Source organism: Tenrec ecaudatus, chromosome 8, assembly GCF_050624435.1.
Source record: "Tenrec ecaudatus isolate mTenEca1 chromosome 8, mTenEca1.hap1, whole genome shotgun sequence".
Taxonomy (NCBI): Eukaryota; Metazoa; Chordata; class Mammalia; order Afrosoricida; family Tenrecidae; genus Tenrec; species Tenrec ecaudatus.
Genome location: NC_134537.1, coordinates 27019166 through 27045802, shown reverse-complemented (window position 1 = coordinate 27045802; position 26637 = coordinate 27019166). Strand labels below are relative to the sequence as shown.

The 26637-nt window shown below is 45.5% G+C and overlaps 1 protein-coding gene across 2 annotated transcripts in view; it reads right to left on the bottom strand.

Annotated features, from left to right (window-relative positions):
- The window catches only part of VPS8 (VPS8 subunit of CORVET complex), a 274380-nt gene that overhangs the window by 53989 nt on the left and 193754 nt on the right, over positions 1–26637 (bottom strand). For both annotated transcript variants that reach the window (XM_075556161.1, XM_075556163.1), the window contains exons 40-44: positions 21790–21871; positions 21386–21468; positions 9685–9765; positions 6673–6842; positions 1449–1614 (exon numbers count right to left, since the gene is read on the bottom strand). In XM_075556161.1, coding sequence (XP_075412276.1) covers positions 1449–1614; positions 6673–6842; positions 9685–9765; positions 21386–21468; positions 21790–21871 — 582 coding nt within the window. The remainder of the gene's footprint in view (positions 1–1448; positions 1615–6672; positions 6843–9684; positions 9766–21385; positions 21469–21789; positions 21872–26637) is intronic.

Below are 26637 nucleotides of genomic sequence, written 5' to 3'. Positions count from 1 at the left end.
CTGGTGCTGGAGAAGAATATTGGAAGTGCCACGGGCTGCCAGAAGAACAGACACATCTGTCTGGGAAGAAGGACCGCCGGAATGCTCCTTGGAGGCAAGGAGGGGAGACTTTGCCTCACGCACTTGGGACGATGTCAGGAGAGACGGGTCCCTGGCACAGGAGCTCATGCTGGTAAGAGAGAGGGGCTGTGAAAAAGAAGACGCTCCACAACACTGACTGACAGACACAGCGCCTGCAACAATGGGCTCAAACCCAAAGGCAGCTGTGCGGATGGTGGGGACCGGTGGCAGGGTTTCGTTCTGTGGGACACAGGGCTGCTTGCTATGAGTAGGAACTGACTCGATGGTGGCTCGCAGTTCTGCGAAGGGGGCAGAGCAGCACACAGGCCAGGCCGCTGCTGCATCTTCAGGGAAACTGTTTTGGTGCCAAGGTCTGCTCTACACCAAGCAGTCGAGTTCAAACTTGCTGCACTGCCTGATCTGCTAGCAAAAATTACAACGGTACAGTGGGCAGATGTTGCATACAAGGAAAACGGTCAAACTCTAGACTCTACAGGCACTGTAAAACATTCTCAGATGAGCAGTACTGCGCAAATGCTTTGAAGGAAGTTCCCCAGCTGAGAAAAATCTCACCTAGAGTGCACATGTGCATGCATATGTATATTCCAGCATCAGCCTCACCTACAACACTCTAACTCTGCACACCTGCACCGAGCCCAGCACTGCAGCATGCTGACGTGTTGACAAAGGGTCTGCAGTCGGCTGAAGTGTGTATATCCTCTGTTCAATTAGACTGTAAACTCCAGGGAAGGAACAGTCTTATTGACACTGATGCCCCTTCTTATAGGATCTTTTAACTTGTGGACGAGTCTCATTTAAATGGATGCAATACACAAACCCCTGCTTTTCAATGTTGGACAGAGGAGAGGTTCATCAGACAATGCATAAGTCTGAACAGAATATACTGTGCACTGTGTACACATTAGGTAAATTTGTCAAAACTTATCAGGCAGGATTGACGCTTAAAAACCCAACTCACTGGCACAGAGTGGATGCAGACTCACAGCGACTCTGTAGGATGGGGAAGAACTGCACATGCGGGTTTCAGGGACTGTCACTGTTTATGGGAGTAGAAAGCCTCATCTTTCTCCTGAGGAGTGGCTGGTGGTTTTGAACTGCTACCTTGTGATTAGCAGCTCAATGTGGAATCTCTGCCACCAGGACAGGATTGGCACAGTGGCTGCAAAAAGTGTGGTAAACACCTGTGAGGACGGTTACAGGTCCCTGTAACTTTTCCTTCTGTTGTTTGTGAGCTAGACATGAATCAGAGCGACCTTGATGACCCCCAGCAACAACAAAGGACCTGAGGAAAATAAGGCCAGGTCCAAGAGATAGTCGTGCTGGGTAAGAAAAAAACCACCTCTCCCTGGCTGTGAAATAGGTCTTACCTGTGAGGCAGTTATCCGTCCCTTCTTCATTTCAGATGCATTTTCGCTTAGTTTTCCTGCTTTGTTGCTTGAGCTGCATTTGTAGCATGTCCACCTCGTTTGGCCCTCGACTTCGATGGTACACTCTTTGCTTTGCAGGCAAAATGAGTGACACAAATGGCCACAGCTGGAAATGAAGGCAATCAATTTTTACTTCTCATTACCACAAAATCCATAAACGTGAGCTATGCTCGAGTGTATTTACGTACAACAAAGACTTCTACTATGCTGGAATTCACCCTCGTGGTTCTCTAGGGCAGGAAACAAGACAGGGAAATCACTTGTTGCTGCCTTTCTCTCCTTTCTGAACTGAGACGGACATCTGTGCACACTCAAATAGGAGAAGAACCAGCGTTCTCTGACTACCAACCACCTGGGAAACGAGTTGAACTTCACAAACTAGAAATACTTTGAGTATTTGGGGAGAGTTAATTACAGAAATTCACCATTATGCTGAGTGGTCTGGCTCATCAGAGTCAGGGCAGGATTTGTGATTTGGTGAAGCATTTCCAGAAATGTCATTACTAACCAAATGCGTCATGGGCCTCGGAACTTTGGTTTGGAGGTTCGGGGTTCACGGTGTCGTAAGACATCCCAGTTAACTGGCCTGATAACCTGTTCAGTGCGTCTCTCTCCTAGATGACTGCATCCTGCCTGGGCTCTAGGAGCGGGCACTGCAGCACAAATGGTCTCTATCACCTGGAGCAAGAGGGGAACGAGTCCAGACAAGAAATGCCTGCACAACCGCCTTTGCTACGAGACCTGAGCAGTGCCTTGCTTCCACGACTGCATACTTCCATCAAGACTCCATTACAGAACCCTGATCTAAAGGGAGGAATGCAGAACAGAGTTTAAACTTCTTATGGATTTGAAGCCAGGTTTTCTGGCGCTTGGAAGCTGAATGAACTATTGAACTTATTGCCCTGAGACACCTTTGAACAGGAAACCACAAACAACCTCCAAAAATTGAAAACCAATCCACCTACTGAGTCGAATCCACTATGAGTCGATTCTAACTCATAGTGACCATATAGGTCAAGTTAAAACCACCCATCTGTTTCTGAGACAAAGAATCTTTAAGAGAGTAGGAAGCCTCACCTTTCTCCCGCAGAAGTCCCTCACCTCTTCTACAACCCAAACAATAATTTAACTAGTGTCTCTCTTCCATGGGTACATTTAAGTCTGACAAAGCTGCCGATCTGTGCGTATTTACCTTTGCTGCGCACATACCCATGAATGTGGTGGACCACACAGTGGGCAGAGCTATGCAAACTTCTTGACATAATCAAACACCTCGAGGGAATGAGCTGTTGGGCCTGGGGGTTCAGGACCATCGTCTTGGAGGACACACCAAGGTCGATTCACATACTATAGCTCACAAAGACAATGTTCTACATCCTACTTTGGTGAGCAGTCTCTGAGGTCTTAAACGTTCATGAGCAGCCATATTGGCTTCTTGCCGTCTGGAGGAAGGAAGAGCAATGAAAATGGAAGGACACATGGAGACAGGTAGTCCGATGGACGAGTGGACCACGCACACACCTCAGTCTGCAGAAACCTGCACCGGAAGAACCAGAGGATCCTTGGCTACTGTTTCCAACTGCTATAAAAGAGATCACCCCTAAAGGTTCTGGACAGAGTGGGAGAAAAATGTGGAGTAAAAGTCAAAGTGCTAAAAATAAAGCCAGGCTTAAGGGCTACATAAGAGGTTATAGGAAGCCTTAAGACTATGACCCATAGTCACCCTTCAGGTCTGACACGGAACTCACCCTCAGGACGCCCCTTTTATTTTTTTTCAAATCATCTTATTGGGTGCTCGTACAACTCTTATCACAATCCATCCAACCGTTGTGTCAAGCACATTTGTATGTTTGTTGCCATAATTTTCAAAACATCTTCTTCCTGCTTGAGCCGTTGGTATCAGCTTCTCATTTTTCCTCTTCCCTCCCCACCTCCCTCATGAACTCTTGATAATTTATAAGTTATTATTTGTTCATGTCTTACACTGGTCGATGTCTCCCTTCGCTTTTCTGTCGTCCAGCCCCCGATCATTGTGATTGGGTCTCTCATCTCCCACCACCTTCCCCTTCCCCTCCTATTATGGCTACTCTCAATATTGGTCCTCGGGGGTTTCTGTCCTGGATTCCCTGTGTTTACAGCTCTTATCTGTACCTGTGTACATGCTCTGGTCTAGTTGGACTTGTAAGGTAGAATTGAGGTCATAATAGTAGGGAGGGAGGAAGCATTAAAGAACTAGAGGAAAGTTGTATGTTTCATCTCCTCCCCGCAACCTTACTGTAAGGGGATGTCCAGTTGCCTAAAGATGGGCTTTGGGTCCCTGCTCTGCACTCCCTCTCATTCACATTGTTGTGCTTTTTTTGTTCTGGGTCTTTGATGCCTGATATCTGATCCTATTGACACCTGGTGATCACACAGGCTGGAGTGCTTCTTCCATGTGGGCTTTGTTGCTTCTTAGCTAGATGGCCGCATGTTTATCTTCAAGCCTTTAAGACCCCAACACTGTATCTTTTGATAGCCAGGAACCATCAGCTTTCTTCACCACATTTGCTTATGCACAATCGTCTTCAGCGATTGTGTCGGGAAGGTGAGGATCATGGAATACCAGGTTAATAGAACAACGTGTTCTTGTGCTGAGGGAGTATTTGAGCAGAGGCCAATGCGGGACTCCCTTTTTAGCCAGACAAGTCATGAGGGACTTGACAAATCATCAGGGAATAGACAATTCAGGAGAACAACACCACTTGGGAGGTATACGGACCTTAGAATAATCAACCATTTCAGATCCAAAAAAGCAACATTTATCCAAGGACAAAGCTCAGAAAGGTTGTAAAAGGAGAAGGAATAGAAACAGGAATATAGGAAGTGAACTAAGTGATGCTACAATGTGGGGACTGCACTGAGCGAGATGAAGCGAATGACTGAATGGAAAATACGGAATGTGCTCTGTAAGGCCAACTCCCCCCAAAAAAGTTCTGAAAAGAGAATACCCGTCTTCAACATTATGCAGCTAAGAGCTAACAGTAACTGGAAAGATCGGAACCTTGGGGTGGCAGTGCATTTATGTTGATGGAGGAGGAACAATGCGCAGAAGGACAGTAAGAATGGGTGCACAACTCACGATGTGCTCAGTGTCACTAACTTTCACGTGTGAAAACTCTTGGTGTGTGCTTTGCTATGCATGTTCTCAACAACCAAATCAAACGATTGAAAAGCCAAAACAACGTGTCTCTACCGTAGCAAATTCTTACAACAGCCTGTGAAGAAACCAAGTGGCCAAGTGACCCTCTTAGAAGCTGGGCAGTGCATTCAGAAACGTGCCTTGGAAACCACTGGCTTCCAGGAGGAACAAGGCTCCCAAAGTACAGATTCTCGAGTCAGGCTCAGTAAGACTCATCCAACCAACCAAAGCTCCAGTGCCAAAAGAAACCACCTTTTAAAATGTCCTTATATAGCGAGATGGCATTTTCTGGGGCACAAATAAGGCAGCTGCCCCCCTATCTCAGCACGGGTAAGACCCTAACTCTCATATTGGAAGCAGCTGTGAGTCTTCACCAGAATGCGCTCTCACGACTGGACTTAGCTGCTCTGCCGGCAGTAAGACTGGCCATTAGTTCCGCTGCTCACAAGTCTACTCCTCTCTCCCAAAGTCTCTTGAATTTCAAAAGACGGTACATGTGATCTGTACTTGCTGTCTCCAAATTGTCCCCTATTCTCTCTTGAATCATCTCTTAATCAGGCTTTCATCCCCACCGCTCCCCTGAATCAGTGCTTGTCAAGATCACCAATGATTTTGCTGCTACACTAAAGGACAGCTCCCAGCCCTCATTTTCACTAACAGTAGCATTGGACAAGTCCTTGAAAACCCTTCTTCAATCGACTATAAAGTCCCATCCTCTTGTCATTATCCATTTTCCTCACAAACCACGGATTCGCAGTCATCTTTGCTGATTCCTCCTCATCACTTTAACTTGAAGCATCAGTGTCCCAGAAGTCAATCATTGATTTTTAAAAAAAACTGGTATCCTTGTTGTTAGTGATTACATTCAGTCCTACAGCTTTAAAATACCACCTATAAGCTGAAGACTTACAGGTTTATACCTGCATCCCAGATAGATCTCTCCCCCGAGCCCTGTATCTGTTTCCTAAGAATTCCACTTTGGATGTATAATATGCATATGAAAATAAAAATGTCCCAAACCAAACTTCTGAATCCCTTACGTCTCTACTCCACATACACTCCCACCCTTGGCTCTCCTGTAATCTTCCACATCTTAATGCATTGCTACTCCCAAGTTTTCAGGGGGAAAAATTTGAGCCATCTTTGACTTTTCTCTTTTCGTTAAAAAAAAAAAAATTGGGGTGGAATTGGGCTTAGAACGCAGATCAGTTTTCCGTTCAGTAATTCATTCACATTTTACTTCATCTCATTCATTGCAGTTTCCTCAAAGCAACAGCTCTAATTTCACTTCCTGTATTTTCTATTGTTTCTTCTTTCTTAACCCTCTGAGCTTTGACCTTGGGTAAATTAGTGTGCTGTGATATGAAATGGTTGATTATTCTAAAGTGCAGATACCTGCTTAAAGTTACGTTTCCCTTATAGACCCATTGTTCAGCTGAAAATGGAGCCATGGGGTGAGTTAAGTCCCAGACTTGAAGGGCGACAACGGGGCCTAGTCTTAGGGGCTCCTCCAGTCTCTGTTGGGCTAGTAAGTTTGACCTTCTTTACGAATTCTGAATTTCATTCCACATTTTTCTTCGACCTATCCAGAACCTTCTAAGAATGTGCTCTCTTCCAGAGCAGTTGGCGGTGGTAGCTGAGTACCATCTAGTTTTGCTGGCCTCAGGTCATGTAGACTGAGAGGACAGGAGGCCATTAGTCTATTGGACTAATTGTTTTCATGGGCCTTTGATTTTCTTCACCCATCTTCCTCTGGACAGGAAGATGCCAACAGTTGTCGACTATTCCCTTTCTTTGTACCGGGCCAGTCCCAACGCCTCTTCACTCCCCTCCAGAATGCAGGGCCTACAAGGGTTGGGACTTCTGTTCACTGCTAGGATAACTGATTCCGTCCCCTCCTGGAAGGGTGCATCATGGGTATTCTTGCCTAGTAAGAACCATTCAGGGACACTCATTATGCATACAATGTTTCCTTCCTTCTCGTACCTAAAGACAATAATTTCATCAGCCGTTTCTTGGCGTCTCTTGTACTGCTGCAAACATACAGAGCAATAATCCTGCTTGGGATTCAGTCCTCTTGTGATGGAAGCTCTCAGATTACAGAGGGACCAATGGAGATCTTGGTTGAGAAGGCTAGTAGTTGTTTCCAGCAAGGTCTACGAAAGAATGGAACAAAACAACAAGAAAATAAGGATCAGCAGAGAGACCTGGAACTAGCTATTGTTTTATTTTTTGTCTTTTGCTTTTTTTTTCCCCCTATGTCTATCTGTATAAGACAGGCAAGACAAATCATCCCGAGGAGAAAACAACAGGGCCAGTGGTTCTGGGGGGACATGGGAGAGGAGGGGGTGAGCAGGGCTAGTGGGGAGCCAACAAACTCAGGGATCAGGGGTTTGATCAAGTGCAATGTATCTGAGGGGAAATACTGAGAGCCGAGTGGAGGGTGAGCATGAGTGTGGGACAGGAGGAAGGGGACAGGAAATAGAGGGAAGTAGGAAGCAAAAGCTATTTATAGAGGTATGACTATAGGCATGCATATTTGTAAATATATTAATGTATAGTGAAAGGGATAGAGGCCAATGTACATGTATTTATAAGTATTAAAATAGCAGATGGATTTTAGTCCTCTATTCAAGGCCTCCCTTAGCACAAGAACACTTTGTTCTAATAACCTGGCACTCTGATGCTCACCTTCCCGGCATGATCGCTGAAGACAAAATGGGTGCATAGCAAATGTGGTGAAGAAAGTGGATGGTGCCCAGCTATCAAAAGAGATAGTGTCTGGGGTCTTAAAGGCTTGAAGATAAACAAGCAGCCATCTAGCTCAGAAGCAACAAAGCCCACATGGAAGAAGCACACCAGCCTGTGTGATCATGAGGTGTCGATGGGAACAAGGGAGCAAAACACCCAAAACAAACAATTATGTCAATGTGAAAAAGGGGGGCTGGAGTGGAGACCCAAAGCTCATCTGTAGACAATTGTATATCCTCCCACAGAAGGGTTATAAGGAAGGGACAATTCAACCAGGGTGCAGTATAGCACCGATGAAACACACATCATTCCTCTAGTTCCTGAATGCTTCCCCCCACCACTACCATGACCCAGTTCTGCCTTACAAATCTGGCTAGACTGGAGTACACACACTGGTATGGAGAAGAGCTCTGGACACATGGAATTCAGGACGGATAAAGCCCTCAGGAACAGTAGTGGGCGGAGCAATGTCATGCTGGTAGGGGAATGGTAGGGGCTGCAGTGTGTGGGTGGGGGATGGGGAAGGCATCAGCAGGTTGGATACATAGCCTCCCCTCCCCAGGGGGAGGAACAACAGCAAGGTGAGTGGAGGCAGACAAGGAAGAAAATAACAACCATAATATATAATTGTTCAAGGAGTCGTGAGGGTGGGTGGGTGGAAGGGGTGGGGGGAAGTTGCTGCTATCAAGGGCTCGAGTAGAAAGAAATTGTTTTGGAAATGCTGCTGGCAACCTAGGTACCAGTGTAAGATTTGTAAGAGCCCCTCGATAAAATGATTAAAACCACAACAAGGAAAATAAGCGAATGCTTATAAAGTGAGAAAAGGGGTACAGAGAGAGAGCACTTGCTAATTTTAAACCACGAGTAAGTAAACTGCTCTCTGCTGTGTTCGTCGCCTGGAGTGGACTGGGACTCGAGGGCCGGCGTGTGCAGTGTTTCCCAGCTCCACAGCCTTTCAGGGCTGTGACCTTCCAGTGACCTTTCTATCAAGACCGTCTTCTAGGGGGCTTATGGGCTGGTTCACACCTTTCAGAAAGGAGACGACCTGCCACCCTTTGTGCCCAGGCAGGGACAGGACTTAAGAGGAAATCAGCATCAGAAACTCCTAAATTTAGGCAGTTGAGTTTAAAGGGCAGAGCCATGATGAATATATACATTAATATTCTCAAAATAATTATTCAACGAGTGTCACTAGTTTCTAGGAAGAAATGCATCTGTCATCTCGTCACTTAATCACTACTTTCAAATGACGGGGCAAGCCCAACTCTACTTAATTATGGCATTCACGTCACACCTTCTCTTGGAGTGGCTCAACGGTTCGTAACCAAGAACACAGCCAAGTCCGGATCCTGGAGTTTTTGTGGCAACTCCAGTCGTGGCCGTGTTTCAAATAACTAATGGTCAGAGACCACATTCTCCTGATCGGCACTTAGGAGTCACTTGAATCTACTCCAGATTGTGACACCCGTCAACTGTCACATAACAACATTTTCACAGCTCTCCCAGTGAGCCACTCTCAGGGTTCCACATACACTGAGATGGTACGGAGTTCTCAACATCCCCCTGTACCTTTTAAATGCCCAGTGGGCTTCTTCCCTGAGTGCCCGTGGTGCAGGCAGAGCTTGGATCTGCCACTGTCCTTGCTGGAAAGTGTAATCTTTTGCCTTTACTGCTCGTTCTAAATGTCTGAGTGCCCCATTTTTGCCCAATCAACTGCACGTTTTCCTCTTCTTCAATGGTTCCAAAATTGGCAAAGGTTTTCGGTTTTACATTTGGCTTTCCGCCTGCTCTCTCTGCCTCTAGGGCAGCAGGCTCACACCAGGCTAGGCTTAGGCAAAATCGAAACTCTTCCAACGCTTTAAGACATGCATGGACACCCGGGAGTTTGTTTTCCTTCTCTTAGGGGCTTAAAACATCCGACGCTGGCTGTACCTAACAAGCCTACCCGGCACTTTTCCTGGGAGGCTTCGTGACTCACTTTGAAACGCAAGGGAAACACCTGCAGATCAAGTTGGCTCCTTCTGAGCAGTGAAGCTGGGGACGATTCTGAGTGAAGGGAAGACTAGCGATTATTTTTGGTCAATGACAACTATCAAAAGCTTTGAGAGAGAACTTGCTTCATTTATTTGGCAGTTCCCTATATTCATTCCGGTTCTTCCTTTTCATGGGTGACACCCTTGGATTCAACTGTTGGTCTAGAAAAGTTTTTCTACCTTTGGAGAGGCTTAGCAATAGCAAGCAACTTACTTGTTCATAGTTAAAGGTTTCTAGCATTCCCAGTATAAGTCCCTGGATTTCTCCAAGTTTTCCTCTTCCATAAACTGGATCCTAATGATGGAAAAAAATGACACAAAAGTTATGATTTGGGGGATTTTAAAATTACTTTAGGGTCCCGGCCCTATGGCTCCCGAAAAGAAAGGTGGGGAGAAGAAGGGCCATTCGGCCATCAATGAGCTCGTGACCGGAGAGCACACCATCAACATTCACAGGTGCATCCATGGCGTGGGCTTCAAGAAGCTTGCCCCTTGGGCACTCCGGGAGATTCAGAAGTATGCTATGAAGGAGGTGAGGACACCAGATGGATGGATCCATTCCAGGCTCAGCAAAGCTGTCGGGGCCAGAGGAGTCAAGAACATCCCAGACCGTCTGTGTGTGCGGTTGCCCAGGGAACGTGATGAGGATGAAGATCCCCAAACAAGCTCTACTCACTGGTGACCTACAGGCCTGTCACCACTCTCAAGACCCTGCAGACAGTCAACGTGGATGAAAACTAGTGGCCGATTACTTAATAAAGGTTTTAAAACTGCCCCCCCAATTACTTTAAACAAGAAGTTGTCAAAAATCACCAGTCTTTTTTTTTTTATCACCAAATAGTCTTACATATTTTTCTACAATCACAAAGTTTACTCATTGTTACATCAGAAATGCACATCAGTCTCTCTATGGCCAGCTCAGCTATTTTTGAAAAATGAAATTTAAATATTCATGCTCACTGCTTAACATCAAGTTTGCAATTCTAATTAAACTTGGCTTTGCGTTTGTTTTTGTGCGCACTCTCGCCTCCGCACCATCAACATCTTGCTGTTTGTGACGCACAGTGCGCAGAGTGCCCCTAGGCGACAGTGAGAACCGCCTCATTGGGTTTCCAAGCTGGAATCTGTACCCAGCAGGCGACCTCTTCTTTCTTCCACAGAGAGGCTGGCAGATTGGAACTGCCAACCTTTCGGTCGGCAGCTGATGTTTAACCACTGGGCCACCAGGGCTCCCCATGCTTCGTGTTCAGTGGCAACGCTGAGCTCTAGTTGTCTGCTACAGTAAAACCAAGATACCTGCAGAACCTATGAAGTAATTCCTCCCGCATTGCTGGTCCAAACCAACATAGTGCTTCAGTTTAGAAGCTCAGGATCCGAGGAAGCAGATTTCAGTGTCTCAAAGCCTGGCCCACTAAGTCATGACTGAGAAACAGCTGAAAGCCGGGCACACAGTCCCTCTTCCGTTGCTTCTCCTGTGACCTACGCCAAGCAGCCTGTCCATTTCACAACATTGGGGGAATATGGAAGGGGGCAAAAGCCAACCCAAACAGAAATCCCACCACCTGCAGATAAACACTGGTGATGGTTTTAAATCACTTTCTCCTCTAGTTTCTGGGGAAAGTGAAAGGGCAGAGGGAAGTGCATTTCTTAGTGTAAAAAAAAAAAAAGGAGTATTTAACATATTTTTATATCTTTTTTTTAAAAACAAAAGTAACTGAGCACTTTCCCATCATCCCCAACCCAATGCTAGTGGTGCAAATCTTGGTCTGAATCTCTGAGCCTGTCCCGTCAGATTCATAAACGGCATTACAGACTGAAGAGCATCTTTTATGAATATTGAGATATATTGCCAATTTGCTCTACTATAAAGTTTTATTATACAATCTATGCTCTCATCGGCGAATCTGTGGGATCATTTTAGTGTACCTTTGGCTGGACTGAGGATTAAAATAAAAATTGCAAATAAATGCATACATTGAGTTCATTACTTTAATCAGAGGTTAGGTGTGCCATAAATGAGTCTTTCCTATGCCAAGTAGAATTCCAGTTTGCGGTAATGATAATAGTAACTGCTTCCCATTAATAGTAGCATATGTTAAATGCCGTGATAAGCACTTTACATGTATCGTCTCCCTAAGCTCATTGAAGAACTTTTATGAATGAAGAAAGTGAGGCTCAGAGGGGTTGGGTAAAATTTTCTAAAGTCACAAAACTATTAAGCAGATAAGCTGAGATTTCAATTTATGTACATCAGAATCCATGAGTTTAATTAACACACTCTAGTGGCCTTTAGAGTTACTCTGAGTCAGCCTGTGAGTTGAGGCTTATCATAGAGTGGCATGCCCCTGGGGCATTTATTAACAGACTTGACAGAACTTTGTAACATGTCCGGAATAAGCCCAGCCCTCGGCATTTCATTTCCTTACATTCACTGCCGGGAAGTCAGTCGTGACCCGATCGGACAGGGTAGAACTGCCCCTGCAGGGTTCTGAGACTGTGACTGTTTAGGGGAATAGAAGGCCCCATCTTTCTCCTGGAAAGCAGCTGGTGGCTTTGAACTGCCAACCTTGTGGTTCATAGCCCAATAGCTGCTATGCCACTGGGGCTTACTAAGTCCACTTGTTTTTCACCCAAGTATCAAAAGATACTGGAGTAATATATTACTACAAAGGATCTACTATGAGACCTACTATAGTATGTGTGTCCAATATGCCAATCAAGCTACAGTACAGGACTACTCTCATCTTTGTTCATGGTGGGGTGATTTGCAAAATAAAAAGGTCGATAGAAGGTCAAATTCTTGGAAAAAGAAGCTTTATAGGTCATATCTATATTTGTATCAGTGCTTTCACTTCAGTATACATAATTTAAAGGCGAATTCGTGAAAATTAACTCATGCTGGGAAAACATAAATTATAGACGGCAAAGGGGAGCTGAAGGCTCCCAGCACAGCATGGACACAACCCAAGGGCTTTTCAAGTTATTTCCAAAGATGTCAGCGAGATTCTACAGCGATGAGTGATTGCCGAGGTTTCTCTAACCTGTTTGTAGACTATGAAAGAACACGTGAACACATGGGCCCACGGAACACTGCTTTCTAAACGCACAACAGAAAAAGAGGTGGTGGCCATTTTCCCCCTTACTGCTTTCTGGGACCGAGTATCTATAAACACACGGGTACGTGCACACACACACACACACACACACCTAGTATCTATAAACACACATTTGTACATATGTTTTCATCATTTTCAAAACATTTCTTCCTACCTGAGCCCTTGGTAACAGCAACTCCTTTTTCCCTCCCCCACCACTCATGACCCCTTGATAAATTATAAATTTCCTATCTTATAACATCCTCTGTCTCCCTTTACCCACAGTTCTGTTGTTTGTTCCCCTGTGTGTGTGTGTGGGGGGGTTATACATCATCATTGTGATCTGTTCCCCCTTTCTCCCCGCTTTTCCCCTACTGCCATGGTGCCAGTTCCCATTACTGTTCCTGAGGGGTTCGTCTGTCCTGGATTCACTGTTTCTAGTTCCTATCTGTACCAGTGTACACCCTCTGGTATAGCCAGCTTTGTAGGGTACAACTGGGGTCATGATAGTGGGGGGCAGGAAGCATTAAAGAACTCGAGGAATGTTGTGTGTTTTGTTGGTGCTGTGCTGCACCCTGGCTGGCTTGTCCCTTCCTTGTGACCCTTCTGTGAGGGGATGTCCAACTGTCCACAGATGGGCTTTGGTCTGTGGAGATAGTTCAGTGGTTGAGCATTTGACTGCAAACCCACACATTTTGATACATTTTTTATTCAGTTCAAAATATTTTCTAAACTCGCCTTTTAATTTCTTCTCTGATCCATGGTTTACATAGAAGTGTATTTATTTTTCAAATATTTGTTAATTTTCCTGTTATCTGTCATTGACTTTTAATTCTATGATGATCAGAGAACACACCCTTTCTCTTGAATCCTTCTGAATTTACTGAGACTCATTTATAGTGCAGAATAGTCTATTTTGGCAAATGTCCCACGTGCACTCGAGGCGAATGTGGGCTCTGGGTACTGTGCTACAGAAATGTTGATTAAGTCAAAGTGGATATGAATGTTCTGCAGAACTTGGCTGCCATCCCTATTTTGTTCCTCTGTGTATGAGGTCTCTTCTCTGTAGCTGACTTTATACATTTTTTAAATGGTTGAGTCTGAGCAATTATGACATACCTTATAGTTTTCTTCATGTTTCCTGAGTTTGGCACCCGTTGATCTCGGGGGCCAATATCAAACAAAAACAAACCAAACACCAAAATACCCATTGAGTGGCCCGACTCAGGGCGGCCTGCGTAGGGTTTCTGAAGCCAGCCGTCCATCCTTACAAAGCAGATGGCCTCACCTTCCTCGTGCAGAGTGGCTGCGGGTTTCAACCACTGACCTCGGGGTGAGCGATGGGGCTAATGGCTCTCAACAGAGTTGAAACAACTTCAGCCAATATTTCTTTGGATATTTATCTCTGCTCTAACTCCTCCTTTGAGACGCATACATTTGCTGTTGTTAGTTGCGGTCGAGTCGGGCGCCAACATATGGCGACCTTATGTTTAAAAAAACAAAACCACGCACATCCTCGTATTCTTCCCTTTGGCGTAGCCACGGTGTCACCCCATCGTGCAGAGGGGGTCTTTTGCTTTTGCTGGACCTCTACGGGATGGTCGGGCTTCTTCACTTTGCTTACTTTGGACATGTCATCAGGCATGACTAATCGCTATATACATAGATCGGGCTGCTTCAAATTACTCCACAGCTCATTGAGACCCTGCTCATATTTTTGTTGATTCTCTAGCCTCTGTATGTTTCATTTTGAATTGTTTCTATTGCTGTGTCTTCAAGTTCCCTAACGTTTCCTTGTGCTCTGATGCCCTTCTCTGCCCATTCTAGTACACCTGCTACTCCGGAATCTCGCCGGCCAGCCTCTTTGCAGATCGATGGTTTTGCTGTGAATTTTGCACGATTGGATGCTCTTTTGAACTTCTAAAAGGATCTTCAACATTGTTCTGGGATGGGCCCAAGATACTTGAACTTAGCCTGATCCTTTCAGGCCTTGCTTTTGATTGCAAGGCAAGGCGAGTGCCTGCTGGATCCGGGGCTGACTGTGACCCAGGACTCAGTGGGAGAGTAAGTAACCAAGTTATGAAGCGTTCCGGTCTCGCTGGTGGGAAAGGCACTTTATTGGAAGTGGGACTATTAGTATTGTTCTCTAGAATCGTTTTCTTTTCTCTGGCATTTCCTCATATGTATGCACTGACCAATCTCTGCTGGACACTGGAGGGGGCCCTCTGCCCATCTCTGCAACCTCTCTCTGCAGTTCTCTCTTGGTATCTGCCCTGCAGACCACCGTCACCACTAGACTCCACCTCCACAAATGCAGAAGTATGGGAGACACTGCTTAGGGCGCCCCTACTGGCCTGAAAGCTCTCCGACAACACTGCAACAAAACAAAGCCAAACCAAACCATATAAAACCCATGGCCACGGAATCAAACCTGGGTTCTGAGGCTGCAGATCTTTACCACAGAGCAGGCGGCTGCAGCTTTCTCCCGCTACTCGAGTGGCTGGTGGGTTCGGGCCACCAAGCATGTGGTGAGCAGCCCAACACCTAACCCACAGCATCCCTGGGGCTCCTTCTCAAGACCTTCACGACAGGGCAGGTGGAGGCCCACCCTGTTTCCTGCTCCTCGGGAATCGCTGTCCTGTGTGATCTCACGTCCAGTGCACAGGTTCCCAAACCTGGTCCACTGTGCCCTTTTCAGAAAAAAGTTACCCAGTGCCTTCCTGGTAGTTAAAACCTTTTGTATGACAGCCCATAATCCAAGGGAAAGCGTCGATAGCTGCGTTTGCAGTCTCCCTCCATCGATAACCACCCCACTTTCAGAAACACGAGTGGTGTAAGGCACCCGAACGGCCTAGTGGTGATGAACTGGGTGGCTAACTGCAAGGTCAGCAATTCAATACCACCAGTCGCTCCGTGGCGAGGGGAGTTTTCCATTCCTGGAAAGATTTCCAGTCTCACGGGGGCATTTCTACCCTGTCCGATGGACAGGACCTACAGGTCACTACCAGTTGGCATTGACCCCACAGCAGTGAGTTTGAGCTCATTTATTTCGTCCATTTTTTATTAGAGCTAGTAGGGTAAACCTGGTTTTCTGTTACTGCATCTTAGCCCAAGGTGGAATTAATCCATGCTGAGGTTTTACTCACTCTGGGACTATTTATTGAACGCGTATTACCGCATTCCAGGTGCCTCTGGCCTCTGTGATGACAGTCAGAGTAGAGAGCAGAGTGTTTACCTCAAGACCCTGCAGTCCAACAGAAATAGACAGCTAAACTGACTTGTTTCTTTTTGTTCTTTTTTTAATTAATAAATCTTTTTATTGGGGCTCATACTACTCTTATCACAATCCATACATACATCAATTGAGCAAAGCACCCTTATACATTCGTTGCACTCGTCATTCTCAAAATTCACCTTCTACTTGGGTTCCTGGAATCAGCTCGGTTTCCCTTTTTTCCCCCATCCTCTCCCTCCCCGCTCCCCCCTCCCCCCTGGTCCCTTAATAGTTTATAAATAATTATTTTATCTTAGCTTACACTGCCCGGCGTCTCCTCTCACCCACCTTCCCATTGCCCATCTCCCAGAGAGGAGGTTACACATAGATCTCCAAGATCGGTTCTCCCTTTCTACACCCCCTTCCCTCCTGGTGTCGCCACTCCCACCGCGGGTGTTGAGGGGTTCGTTTGTCCTAGATTCCCTGTGTTTCCAGATCCCTACTGCACCGCTGTACATCCTCTGGTATAACCAGGTCCACAAGGTAGAATTGGGGTCATGATAATTGGGAGGGGAGGAAGCATTCAGGAACTAGAGGAAGGTTTTGAGTTTCATTGTTGCTACACTGAACCCTGAGTGACTCATCTCACCACTACCCCTCTGAAAGGGATGTCCAGCTGTCTACAGATGGGCATTGGGTCCCCATCATGCACTCCCCCTCATTCACGGTGATGTGATTCCCAACCCCCACCCCGCCTTTGAGACCTGGTCTCCTCTGCCCTTCACGATCACCTATGTTCGTGTGCTGCTTCCGTGTTGGCTTTGTTGCTTCTGGGCTAGATGGCCGCTTGTTTGCTTTCAAGCCTTTAAGTCCCCAGATGCTATATCTCTCAGTAGCCGGGCACCATCAGCCTTCTTCACCACACTTGCTTATGCACACTTTCGTCTTCAGCGATTATGTGAGGAAGGTGATCACACAATGATTGTTTTTGTTCCTTGGTGTCTGCTACATGGTCCATTCAACACCTTGTATTCGCTTAGGCCATGTGCTTCTTCTCTGTGGGCTTTGTTGCTTCTGAGCTAGATGGCCACTTGTTTGCCTTCAGGCCTTTAAGGCCCCAGACGCTATATCTTTTTGATAGCCGGGCATCATCAGCTTTCTTCACCACATTTGCTTACACACACTTCTGTCTTCAGTGATCATGTAGGGAAGGTGGGTATCATGCAATGACCGTTTAGCAGGGCGCGGTGCTATTGTATTGGGGGAGCATGCACGAGGAGGCCCAATGTCCATCTGCTACCCTACTACTGAACCTATAAATATATGCACATTAAGTCTATTGACCCCATAATCATAAATATATTTACATATGTACATGTCTGTATGTAGGCTTCTCTGTATGCACTTTGCCTCCTACTCCTTTCCTCTATTTCCTTTCGCTTTCCTCCCATCCCACTACCATGGTCAGCCTTCATTCTGGTTTCAGTAATTCCTCTCAGTTACCTTGCCCTTGGTACTCCCTACCAGTCCTCCCTTCCCCTCCCTCCTCTGGTTTTGAACCACTCGCTGTTCCCTTGTCCCTGTGTTGGGCGACACCTCCTCCCTTCCCCTACCTCCCACGCTCTCGGACTTGTTTCTTAATGTTCTCTAGAATGTCATCTTCGCCTCTCTGCTTGTCTCACAAATTCATTCTTCATAATGCTTACCTAGTCTCAAAAATGTAAGTGCTACTTTGTGTTCTTAACTTCCAAATTTACATTTCCACTTCTGCCTCGTTCCCCAAACACCAGAGCCCTGTATTCTTCTCTTGCTCACTATTAGGCACATGGACCTTAAATCATGATTAACTTGGTGCTCTCATCTCCCCCTCCAGTTAAACAGATGGCCCAGCAGATTCTATCATCTAAGTAATGCCCGAATGCATCTTCTCTTCTTGACTTTGGATAACACAGACAAATGCTGAGGACCTGTTAAATCCTAGGGACCTCTCAGACCTCAGCAGCTTATCTTCTATAATCCAGCCTGAGTAGTCTTTCTAAAAATCTGCTTAAAACACACTGATGGCAAGTTACTAGTTTTAGAATAAAATGGAAAGTCCTTACCACGGTGTACGAAGCATTGTAGGGCCCAGCCCTTGCCTGTCTCGGACTCCATAACTGTGACTCTCCTTTATTCTCACTATGCTCCAAGCAGGCTTACAGTTGTCACTCCCACGTTAAAGTCTTTGTATGCAGTCCACGCTGGTAGAATACTGCCATCTCTTCTCGGCCACTGATTCCTTTTGCTCTCTAACATTCAGTTCAGACGCATCCTTGTCCCTATCCTTTCTAATCCCCTGTCTGTGGCGGATAGACACTTTGGCCCTCCGCTAGTTGCAGATTTTCAGAATCCCACGCAGTCTTACATCGAAAGAAGAAGATGGCAGAGATGCTGCCGTGCTCCAGAACCCACACAGAGGGATGGAGGTAAGCCCCCACAACCAGCATGTGAGGTGCCGCCAGCACTTCCTCTCCAGGTTGTCGCCTCTTTTCTCTCTTCTCCTCTCCACACAACTTTCTCTACCACTCTCTCCTCTGTGCCTGCTTTGTGCCTGTCATTCCCTCGGAAGATGTCTTTACCCTGTCCTAGCTTATGTGACCGAAGAGCTATCACTGTCGGCCCCCCAACTTCGTTTCTTATGTAGTCCAGCAACCTGCGGGGAGACCGACTGATCTTCAAGTTCAGTGCAGCGAACAGTTCCTGGGGAAGACGCTGACTGGCCCAACATGCCACCCTGAGTCAGTGACCGGGGGCAAGGGGGCCGGGCACGCTCTCCACGGTTGTTCCTACAGCAATCCTGTGGGCTAAAAGCGTTGGACTGCACAACTGGCAATTCCTCCCCTCTCCATGGGCTGTGGAGCACATGGCCCCACTATCACCTGCATGGAGGCCCAGGGCGGCCTGTATCAGAACACTGTCAATCTCTCATAGCAGAGTTTGTTTAGGGTGATAACTGTGACACTTCTCTACATATGGCGAACACCGGAAAGAGTGAGTGACCAATAATCACTGGCTGTCACGATTCAAATGTGTAATTACCCTATCATTAATGAACTGAATTCCTCAAAAGACGAGGGACTGGATCATGTGGCTAAGCCTTACATGATGTAATAAGAAAGAACGTGAATTAAGGGTGGCAGGCTTTGGCAGGAGTATAGGTTGTGCCACTAAGGGGAGGCCAGATATTTGGGTTCTCCATAGTTTCCTCCTTCACCAATAAACACTTTGGTAATAGTCATCTGCCTCCAGCTGTGGGTGCCCTAGTGGCACAGTGGGTTATGTGTTGGGCTCCCGACTGAAAGGTCAGCAGTTCAAAAGCACCTGCCTCTCCAGGAGAGAAAAATGAGGCTTTCTACTCTCTTAAAGATTTGGTCTTGGAAACCTGCAGGGGCAGTTCTATCCAGTCTTATATGGTCGCTAAGAGTTGAAATTGGCTCAATGGCAGCTGAGTTTGAGCTCAGCTTCTAGCTGGTGCCCTGATGGTGCCATTGATTAAAGAATCAGGCTGCCCACCAAAGGGTTGGTAACTCAAACCCCCAATCTGCTGTGTGTGAGAAAGATGAGGCCGTCTGCTTCCATAAACATTTACAGCCTGGGAAGCCCCCTGGGGAAGTTAGACCCCAAGAGGGTCTCTATAAATTGGAATCTCCTGAACAGCAACAGCTCCAGTGGAAGCACCTTGAGAAAACAGAGATCTCCATGTAAATGTAAGGTGGGAGCATGACTACAATATTCACATGTGCAAGTAAGAAATCCAAAAAGAGCAAACACTACTCATCATTAGAAATTAAAAGCTAGTTAAAGTAGAAAATCAGAAAATTATAATGAGTACCATCAGCATAACTCAAAAAGAAATGAAGATTTTCAAATGCCAAAAGCTTTCAAAGATATGACTCATGAAGTATACACACACACACACACACACACACACACGCAGAGTTCATGTGCTTTGCCAAGAGCAAAAGAGGTTTTTATTTGTTATAACTTATGTTCACAATTTATAGTTAAAACTTAACGCAAAGCAAAACGTACATACTGAGAGAACTTGCCTTTAGCTCTAGGACTTCAATTCTTTTCTAATTTACTTGGTAAATTAAAGTGTTCCTGCCTTAAGGAGATATTACTTTGTGTATGATTAAAAACCTCAGGATTAACATATTTTGAAATGGGTATAAGAGAAGTAGTCTATATCAACAAATTATTCAACACACAAGCCGTTACTATGGCTCAAATGAGATAATCTGTGTAAAAAGACATTCTATAGAACAGTATTCTACATCATGACAGGGACTACTAGGCACAGACTGATCAGGAAAGACCCCGAGGCTTCGCCCCTGATAGGATGCAGAGCTTGGATACAACTCTTTAGAAAATGAGACCAATGGCATCATGACATGGTCGGAGATTGTTGCACCCCTACAATAACAGGTACAGGAAGACAAAAGGGTTCTGAGTACAATTCCAATGATGTTCCCCAGAATTTCACAAGTCCTTCTGAAAATACAGAAGGGAGGCAGGGAGGGGACGAGCAGTCAGGGTGCAGGGTAGCAACAATGAAACATACAACTTTCCTCTAGTTCTTAAATGCTTTATCTGTCCCCCTACCCCACATCACGATCCCAATTCTACCTTACAAGTCTGGCTAGACAAGAGGATGTACATTGGTACAGACAGGAACTGGAAACACAGGGAATCCAGGGCGGATGATCCCTTCAGGACCAGTGGTGAGAGTGGCGGATACTGGGGGGGGGGGGGGGTGGAAGGACGGTGGGGTAGAAAGGGTGAGTTGATTACAAGGATCTACATATAACCTCCTCCCTGGGGGATGGACAACAGAAAAGTGGGTGAAGGGAGATGTCGGACAGTGCAAAATATGACAAAATAATAATTTATAAATTATCAAGGGTTCATGAGGGAAGGGGCAGGAAAATGAGCTGATACCAAGGGTTCAAGTAGAAAGCAAATGTTTTGAGAATGAGGAGGGCAACAAATGTACAAATATGCTTGACACAATGGATGTATGCATGGGTTGTGATTAGACTTGTATGAGCCCCCAATAAAATGATTTTTAAAAATACAGTTTCTCTTTGATAATGTAGGAAACGTTAGGCTTTTTGCAAAAGAGAACTAGCAGGTATGGAGTTTCCTATAACGGCTTTGGACGCAGTTGGCTAGATTTGAAGAGATCTAGAACCTAAAGGTTTTAAGATGAGATCTAGAACCTAAGAAACGATCGATTCTGTGGTTTAAAAAGCATAACCAGTGCTAATTCTCTCTCCGGAAGCACACAGTAGGCAGCTCATCTATTGGAAGCCCAAGCTAAGAGTGAGCCATGAAGGGGGCCCGCTGTAACTGCAGGTCACAGGCATGTGCCAGCAAACCCATTCCAACGGAGGCCAGGGGGTACTCACCAACGAGGGCCATTTAGGACTCCGGAGAATGCGGGAGTTTACCAGCATCATGCTTGAGCCGGACGTAAACATTAGCTTGATTTTGCTGTTATTTATATAGAACTACACTGTTAGCTAAAACGATGCAACCTTTACTATTTCCCCCCTTTTACTCACCTGTAAGATTCTTTGCAAGATGGACGGAAGGGCAATGAATGCTGCCATACTGTTTAGAACCTGCATAGTTAAAGACTTCAGAGCTGGTAAGATGAAAGGGGAACATTAAGGTTAGCTTCAAATAAGAGTGTTCCGATTTTCCTAAAAGTCAGTGCAAAACAGCAAATTTACATTGCTTCTTAGAACCTTAGCTGGCCGAGGCCAGTTTGATATTTGTCATAAAGTAGCATAGACGAATGACATAATCAGTGTCACAGAAAGAGTTAAACACGAAAACGTGAGACCAGCAAGTATAGGCTCGTTAAGAATAAGAACCTGATGTTAGGGAAAAGCACCAGACGGGTAGTTTTTAGCAGATAAAAATTGAGTGGGTGATGGGAGGACCGGTGCTCTGATGAACTCACCTTCAGAGTGTGGATGAGGTGCCGCTGAGCCGGAGAGCTTCTGCGGGGCCATCACCGCCTCCAATAATGGGAACCAGAGAGCCTGCAACAGCACAGGAAGCAGAGAAGAACCAACGTGTGATGTTTCTGCTAACAGCCCACGCCGGCAGGGAGCCTCTGCGTGGTGCAAATGGTTAATGCATTCTGCTGCTGACGGGAAGGGAGGCAGTTTGAGCCTGCCCACAGGTACCTTGGAAGAAAGGCCTGGTGGTTGACTTTCAGAAAATTATTATGAAACCCCTGTAGACACTGTTCGACAGAGACAGACAGGAGGCCACCATCAGTCAGACGGCAGCTGCCTTTGTCGGGCTGAATTGTACTTCCACGTACATTTGTTGGGAAAGGTTGTAAGAAGGAAGCATTTGACTGGGGGAAGGAAAGACGTACAAACACCCACAGAAGGAGAGAACATAGTTATAATAAGTCAATTTACAATCTAGGCTTGGGAGACGTAAGGAAGGAGAAGTCACACGGTCAAGGCTTTGGAACTGCAAGCTTGTGTGTCTTAGACGAGGGCAGGGCACAGGAGCCATGGCAGAGCTTTCTGCTAGGTCTTAAATCTGGTGTCAACTTGTGGAGGGGTGGAGTCTAGCCTGTCAATCAGGTCACAGCTTGATGACCTCATTTGGAGGTGCCAAGGAGAGAAAATAGCTCACACTCCCTGCGAGGCATTCCTTCTGGCAAGACACATGGAGCTATGCTAGAGCCCTCGAGCTGGAGGAGCCACGTGCTTCTACCGCCACTGGATCCACAAGACTCTCCACCCACTGGCCTGTTATCTTCTTGCACTCAGCATCATTGAATGTGTTTCATGAGTCTGAAGAGGTATTTATAGATTGGTATTGGACATATGGGCTATTATCGGACTTCTGGACTTAGTCTGGGCTTGCCTATATAAAGCTCTTTCATATACACAGAGGAGTGTCTATGAATTTATCTACCCAGACTAACACACCCCTTTTGAAGCCCCATTATGTACTCTGGTACAACTGTACCACTGACAAAAGTCTGCATAACCTTAGTACCACAAGCAAAGTAAATTAATAAAGGCTGTCCCAATCATCTCCCCTCTATCCAACATTATATTTCTGAAGTCATTCAGAGCAGGCAGGAGCTCCACTGGTGTAGTAGGTGACACAGCTGCCAAGCACAAGATCAGTTCAAAATCACCGAGAGAGAGAGAGAGAGAGAGAGAGAGAGAGAGAGAGAGAGAGAGGGGGGGGGGGGGGCTTTCTATTCCCATAACATCACAGTCTCAGCAAGCAACGGGCAGTTCCACTCGGTCCTGTAGGGTGGCTGTGAGCTGGAATCAACTGGAAGCCAATGAGTTTGGGATTTTGGCTATGTGTCCAGCATTACATTAAATGCTTTACCTACACTTTTGCATTTGAATGCCATCATAAACCTTTATAGAAGGGATTATCTTATGCTGAAATAAGGAACTAAGGTCTAGAGAAATAATTTCCCAGTGTTCACTGCCAGTACATAGGCTGTGTCTGACTCTAAATTCTGTGTTCTTCCAAAGCCCGAGGACAAGGCCTTATTATTAAAAATCAAAGCAATCCATTTTCACATTTCAAGCACGCCTTTTTTTCTGCTGGGAAAGGATTTATAAAGGCTCCAACCCAGTGTCTTTGGAGGAGCCCATTGCTGGGAACATGCAGGAGACAGGAAGAGCTGACAGAGCAGAACAAGAATGACTGTTTACAAAAGAGGGCACGCTCCCTACTCTACCACCTGGGGCTGCGGAATCTGCCTGGCAACAGAAACAAGGGAGGCGGTTACAGCCCAGGGAACACGCTATGGAGCTAGCGTGTCTCGTGTCTCCCCACGGGGAGGCCGCCACTGACAGGCTTGGCCTGTTGCTAGCTGCCATCCGGTAGATTCTGCCTCAGGGAACCCGTGTGTAGGCAGCACTGCTCCATGGGGTCTTTAAGACTGATCACTGGAAGCTGATCACCAAGCTTGTCTTACAAGACACCTCTGGGGGGTGGTGTGTGGGGTTGAATCCCCAACCTTTAAGCACCCATGTGCCCCACCCAGGGGACCCACCAGGGACTGCCCTCACTGGAGGTACTGGAAGCGAGGATTTTAAGTTGCTGTCTCTTTAAGCAACTCGGCAGATTTTTAGGGTATTAGTATTAAGTGTTATCTACTGGCTAGTCTTTATTTTGTCCAATATTTATGAACTTTTAATCTTTTTATTCTTAGACTGTATTGTTTCATTTACCTTTTACAGTAATTGCTATTTTGACTTGTCCCTAAATCACACCATTTGTTTCTGTGTAATTTATGGTTCCTTTAGCTGTCTGTGGCATAACCATTTTTTACCTTCTGACTTACATCTCTTTATGGATTTGCCTTTGATCTTTCTTATTCAATTCTAACAAGTGAGAAAATTTACCTGCTTTTCAAAGCGTACTTACTCTTGACCTATGAGAGGCAGCCTGGCTGTAGTTAAACATATTTAACATAGAGCCTTTCTCATTTTTTTTTAACACTTCCATCCCCTCTCTGATTATCTATGTGATAGTCTGCCTTCCTTTCATGGAAAACTTAAGAAAAGATGAGTTTAAGAAAGCTTAAGAAAAGATTAGCAGAGTTTATAAATAGAATAATAAGGCTCACCTAAGCTGAGACATGTCCAGATTTCATGGCAGCATGGATCTAATGGATAATAGATTTTATAATGGGTATAAAATTTAGATCTCTAGGGAATCACTCTGGCTATATTTAAATTCGGTTTCACACAGAGATGAGAATGAGAATTCCTTTGGTGGAGCAACAAGAAAAAAGTATTTTACCTTTTTTGACAAGGAAAAAAACCCCCAAAGAACAAAAACACAACAACCGTGTCTGAGTTGGGATTTGTTTACTTTAATAAAGATATGACATATCTTATTCTAGCCTTTAAATGTATCATTTCCCCAATACTCTTTCTCCTCATTTATTGGCTGTCTGTCTCTGTCTCTTTCCTTCACATATACATATTACACTCTCTATTAATCGGCCCAACAACTCTGCCTTCTGCTGTGTTTCTGACCAGTAATAGTAACAGCAAATGCCTTCTTACGTAAACATTATTTCTATGAGAATCCTAGACTCTAGACTGGTTTTATGAATCGCTGTTGTTACTATTATTGTCATTGGGTCGGTCTGCACTCGGAGTGACCCTCAATGTAACAAGGAAGCACCAACTGCAAACCCCTGCTACGTCCGAGGCCATGGCTGTAGCCACTGTGCGTCAAGCCACCGTCAAGGGCCTTCCGCTTTTTGTCTGCTCCCTACTTAACCAGCATGATAGAAAACTACGCCTTCATTTGGGGATGTGAACGGGGCTTGTCTTCGCTTTATTTTAGAAGAAAGAGAACAAGAGCAATTGTCTTTATCATAAACTCTAGACTACGTGGAAAATATGAATTGTATCAAAGCTTTATAATTAACTATCTATAATAACTCATTACTGTTTCATCAGAAGATTAAATATCTTCAAGGGGTCCCTTACCATAACTATGGGAATTATGGATACAAATTGTAAGTGTTCTAAACCTAATGATGCAAAATAGTAATGCAACTAATTAAAATTAGGAAGGATGGTTGGATTAGGTATGGGCTCATGTGAATTACTGGCATGTGACACAGATAAAAACACCAGAAAACAATTATTTGACACAGTAATTAAGCACAGTAAATCTGAGCTATTACATTTATTTAATTTTTTACTTCAGAGAGATTTATTAAGAGATACTACAGATACATTTCTCTAAAATGTATAAATTCCTCATTTTATGTAAGCTTCCTAAATTAATTTTATACTGTATTTATTTTTAGGAGCAAATACTGTCTGATCCAATTTGGTGGCTATGCGTTGTGCTGCTAACTGCAAGGTCAATAGTCTGAAGCGACCAGCCACTTCCCGGGAGGACAAGGAGGCTTGTGCTCCCGGGAAGGATGGCCGTCTCAGACTCCCAGGGTTCTTCTCCGTTCTACTGCTCTGCAGGGTCACCCTCATGGCGGTGAGCTTGGGAGAAAAATCATAGCTACAGTGATGGTCACTGCCTGCGGATGATGATTATGTCTGGGTAGGAATGGAGCCAGAGTAATGGTTTAAGATCCACAGGTAGCTTTTGTATTGCATAATCTTTTAAAATCATGCGTATCACCTCACAAAAAGTTTTTTTTTTAAAGGGAATCACATCCACGTTTACATGTATTTGTTACACAGTTTCTATTCTAAGGGGCTTTCATAACATGACCTTGAGAACTCCTAGACCAAAATGTAAATCTGAAAGGTATAGAAGAGAAATGTATCCATCTCATAAGATCCGAAAAGACAGCAAGATTTAGTATCTTTCATCTATCATGTATGGCTACATATGCGAAAAGCGAACACTGCTTTCCATTTCAGAAACCCTGGCAGGAGAAAGAGGTCCGATGTAAGTTGCAGGCCTGAGCCCTGAAAGGGCAGTTAGGTTATATCAGCCCACACTGTACTTGTGAAAACGGCTATTGGACTTAGCTGTCAAATCACATCTCACCTTCAGTTTCTGCATTAGCACTGTCACCCCCATCTAGACCACCAGGTCTTTCCCCCTTCTGCAGCCTGGGCTCAGCTCTAGCACTGGTTCCCAGCCTTGGCTGCACACTGGAAACGAGGCCGCTGGGAGAGGATGCTGACGGCCGGGTTGCTACTCCAGAGCTTGCAGTTAGATCGGTCTGGGGAGCAGCCTGCGCTCTGGGGGTTTACAGTGCTCCCAGGTAACTGGGATGGGCAGCCCCCACTAAGCACTGCTCCACCACAGCCTGCCC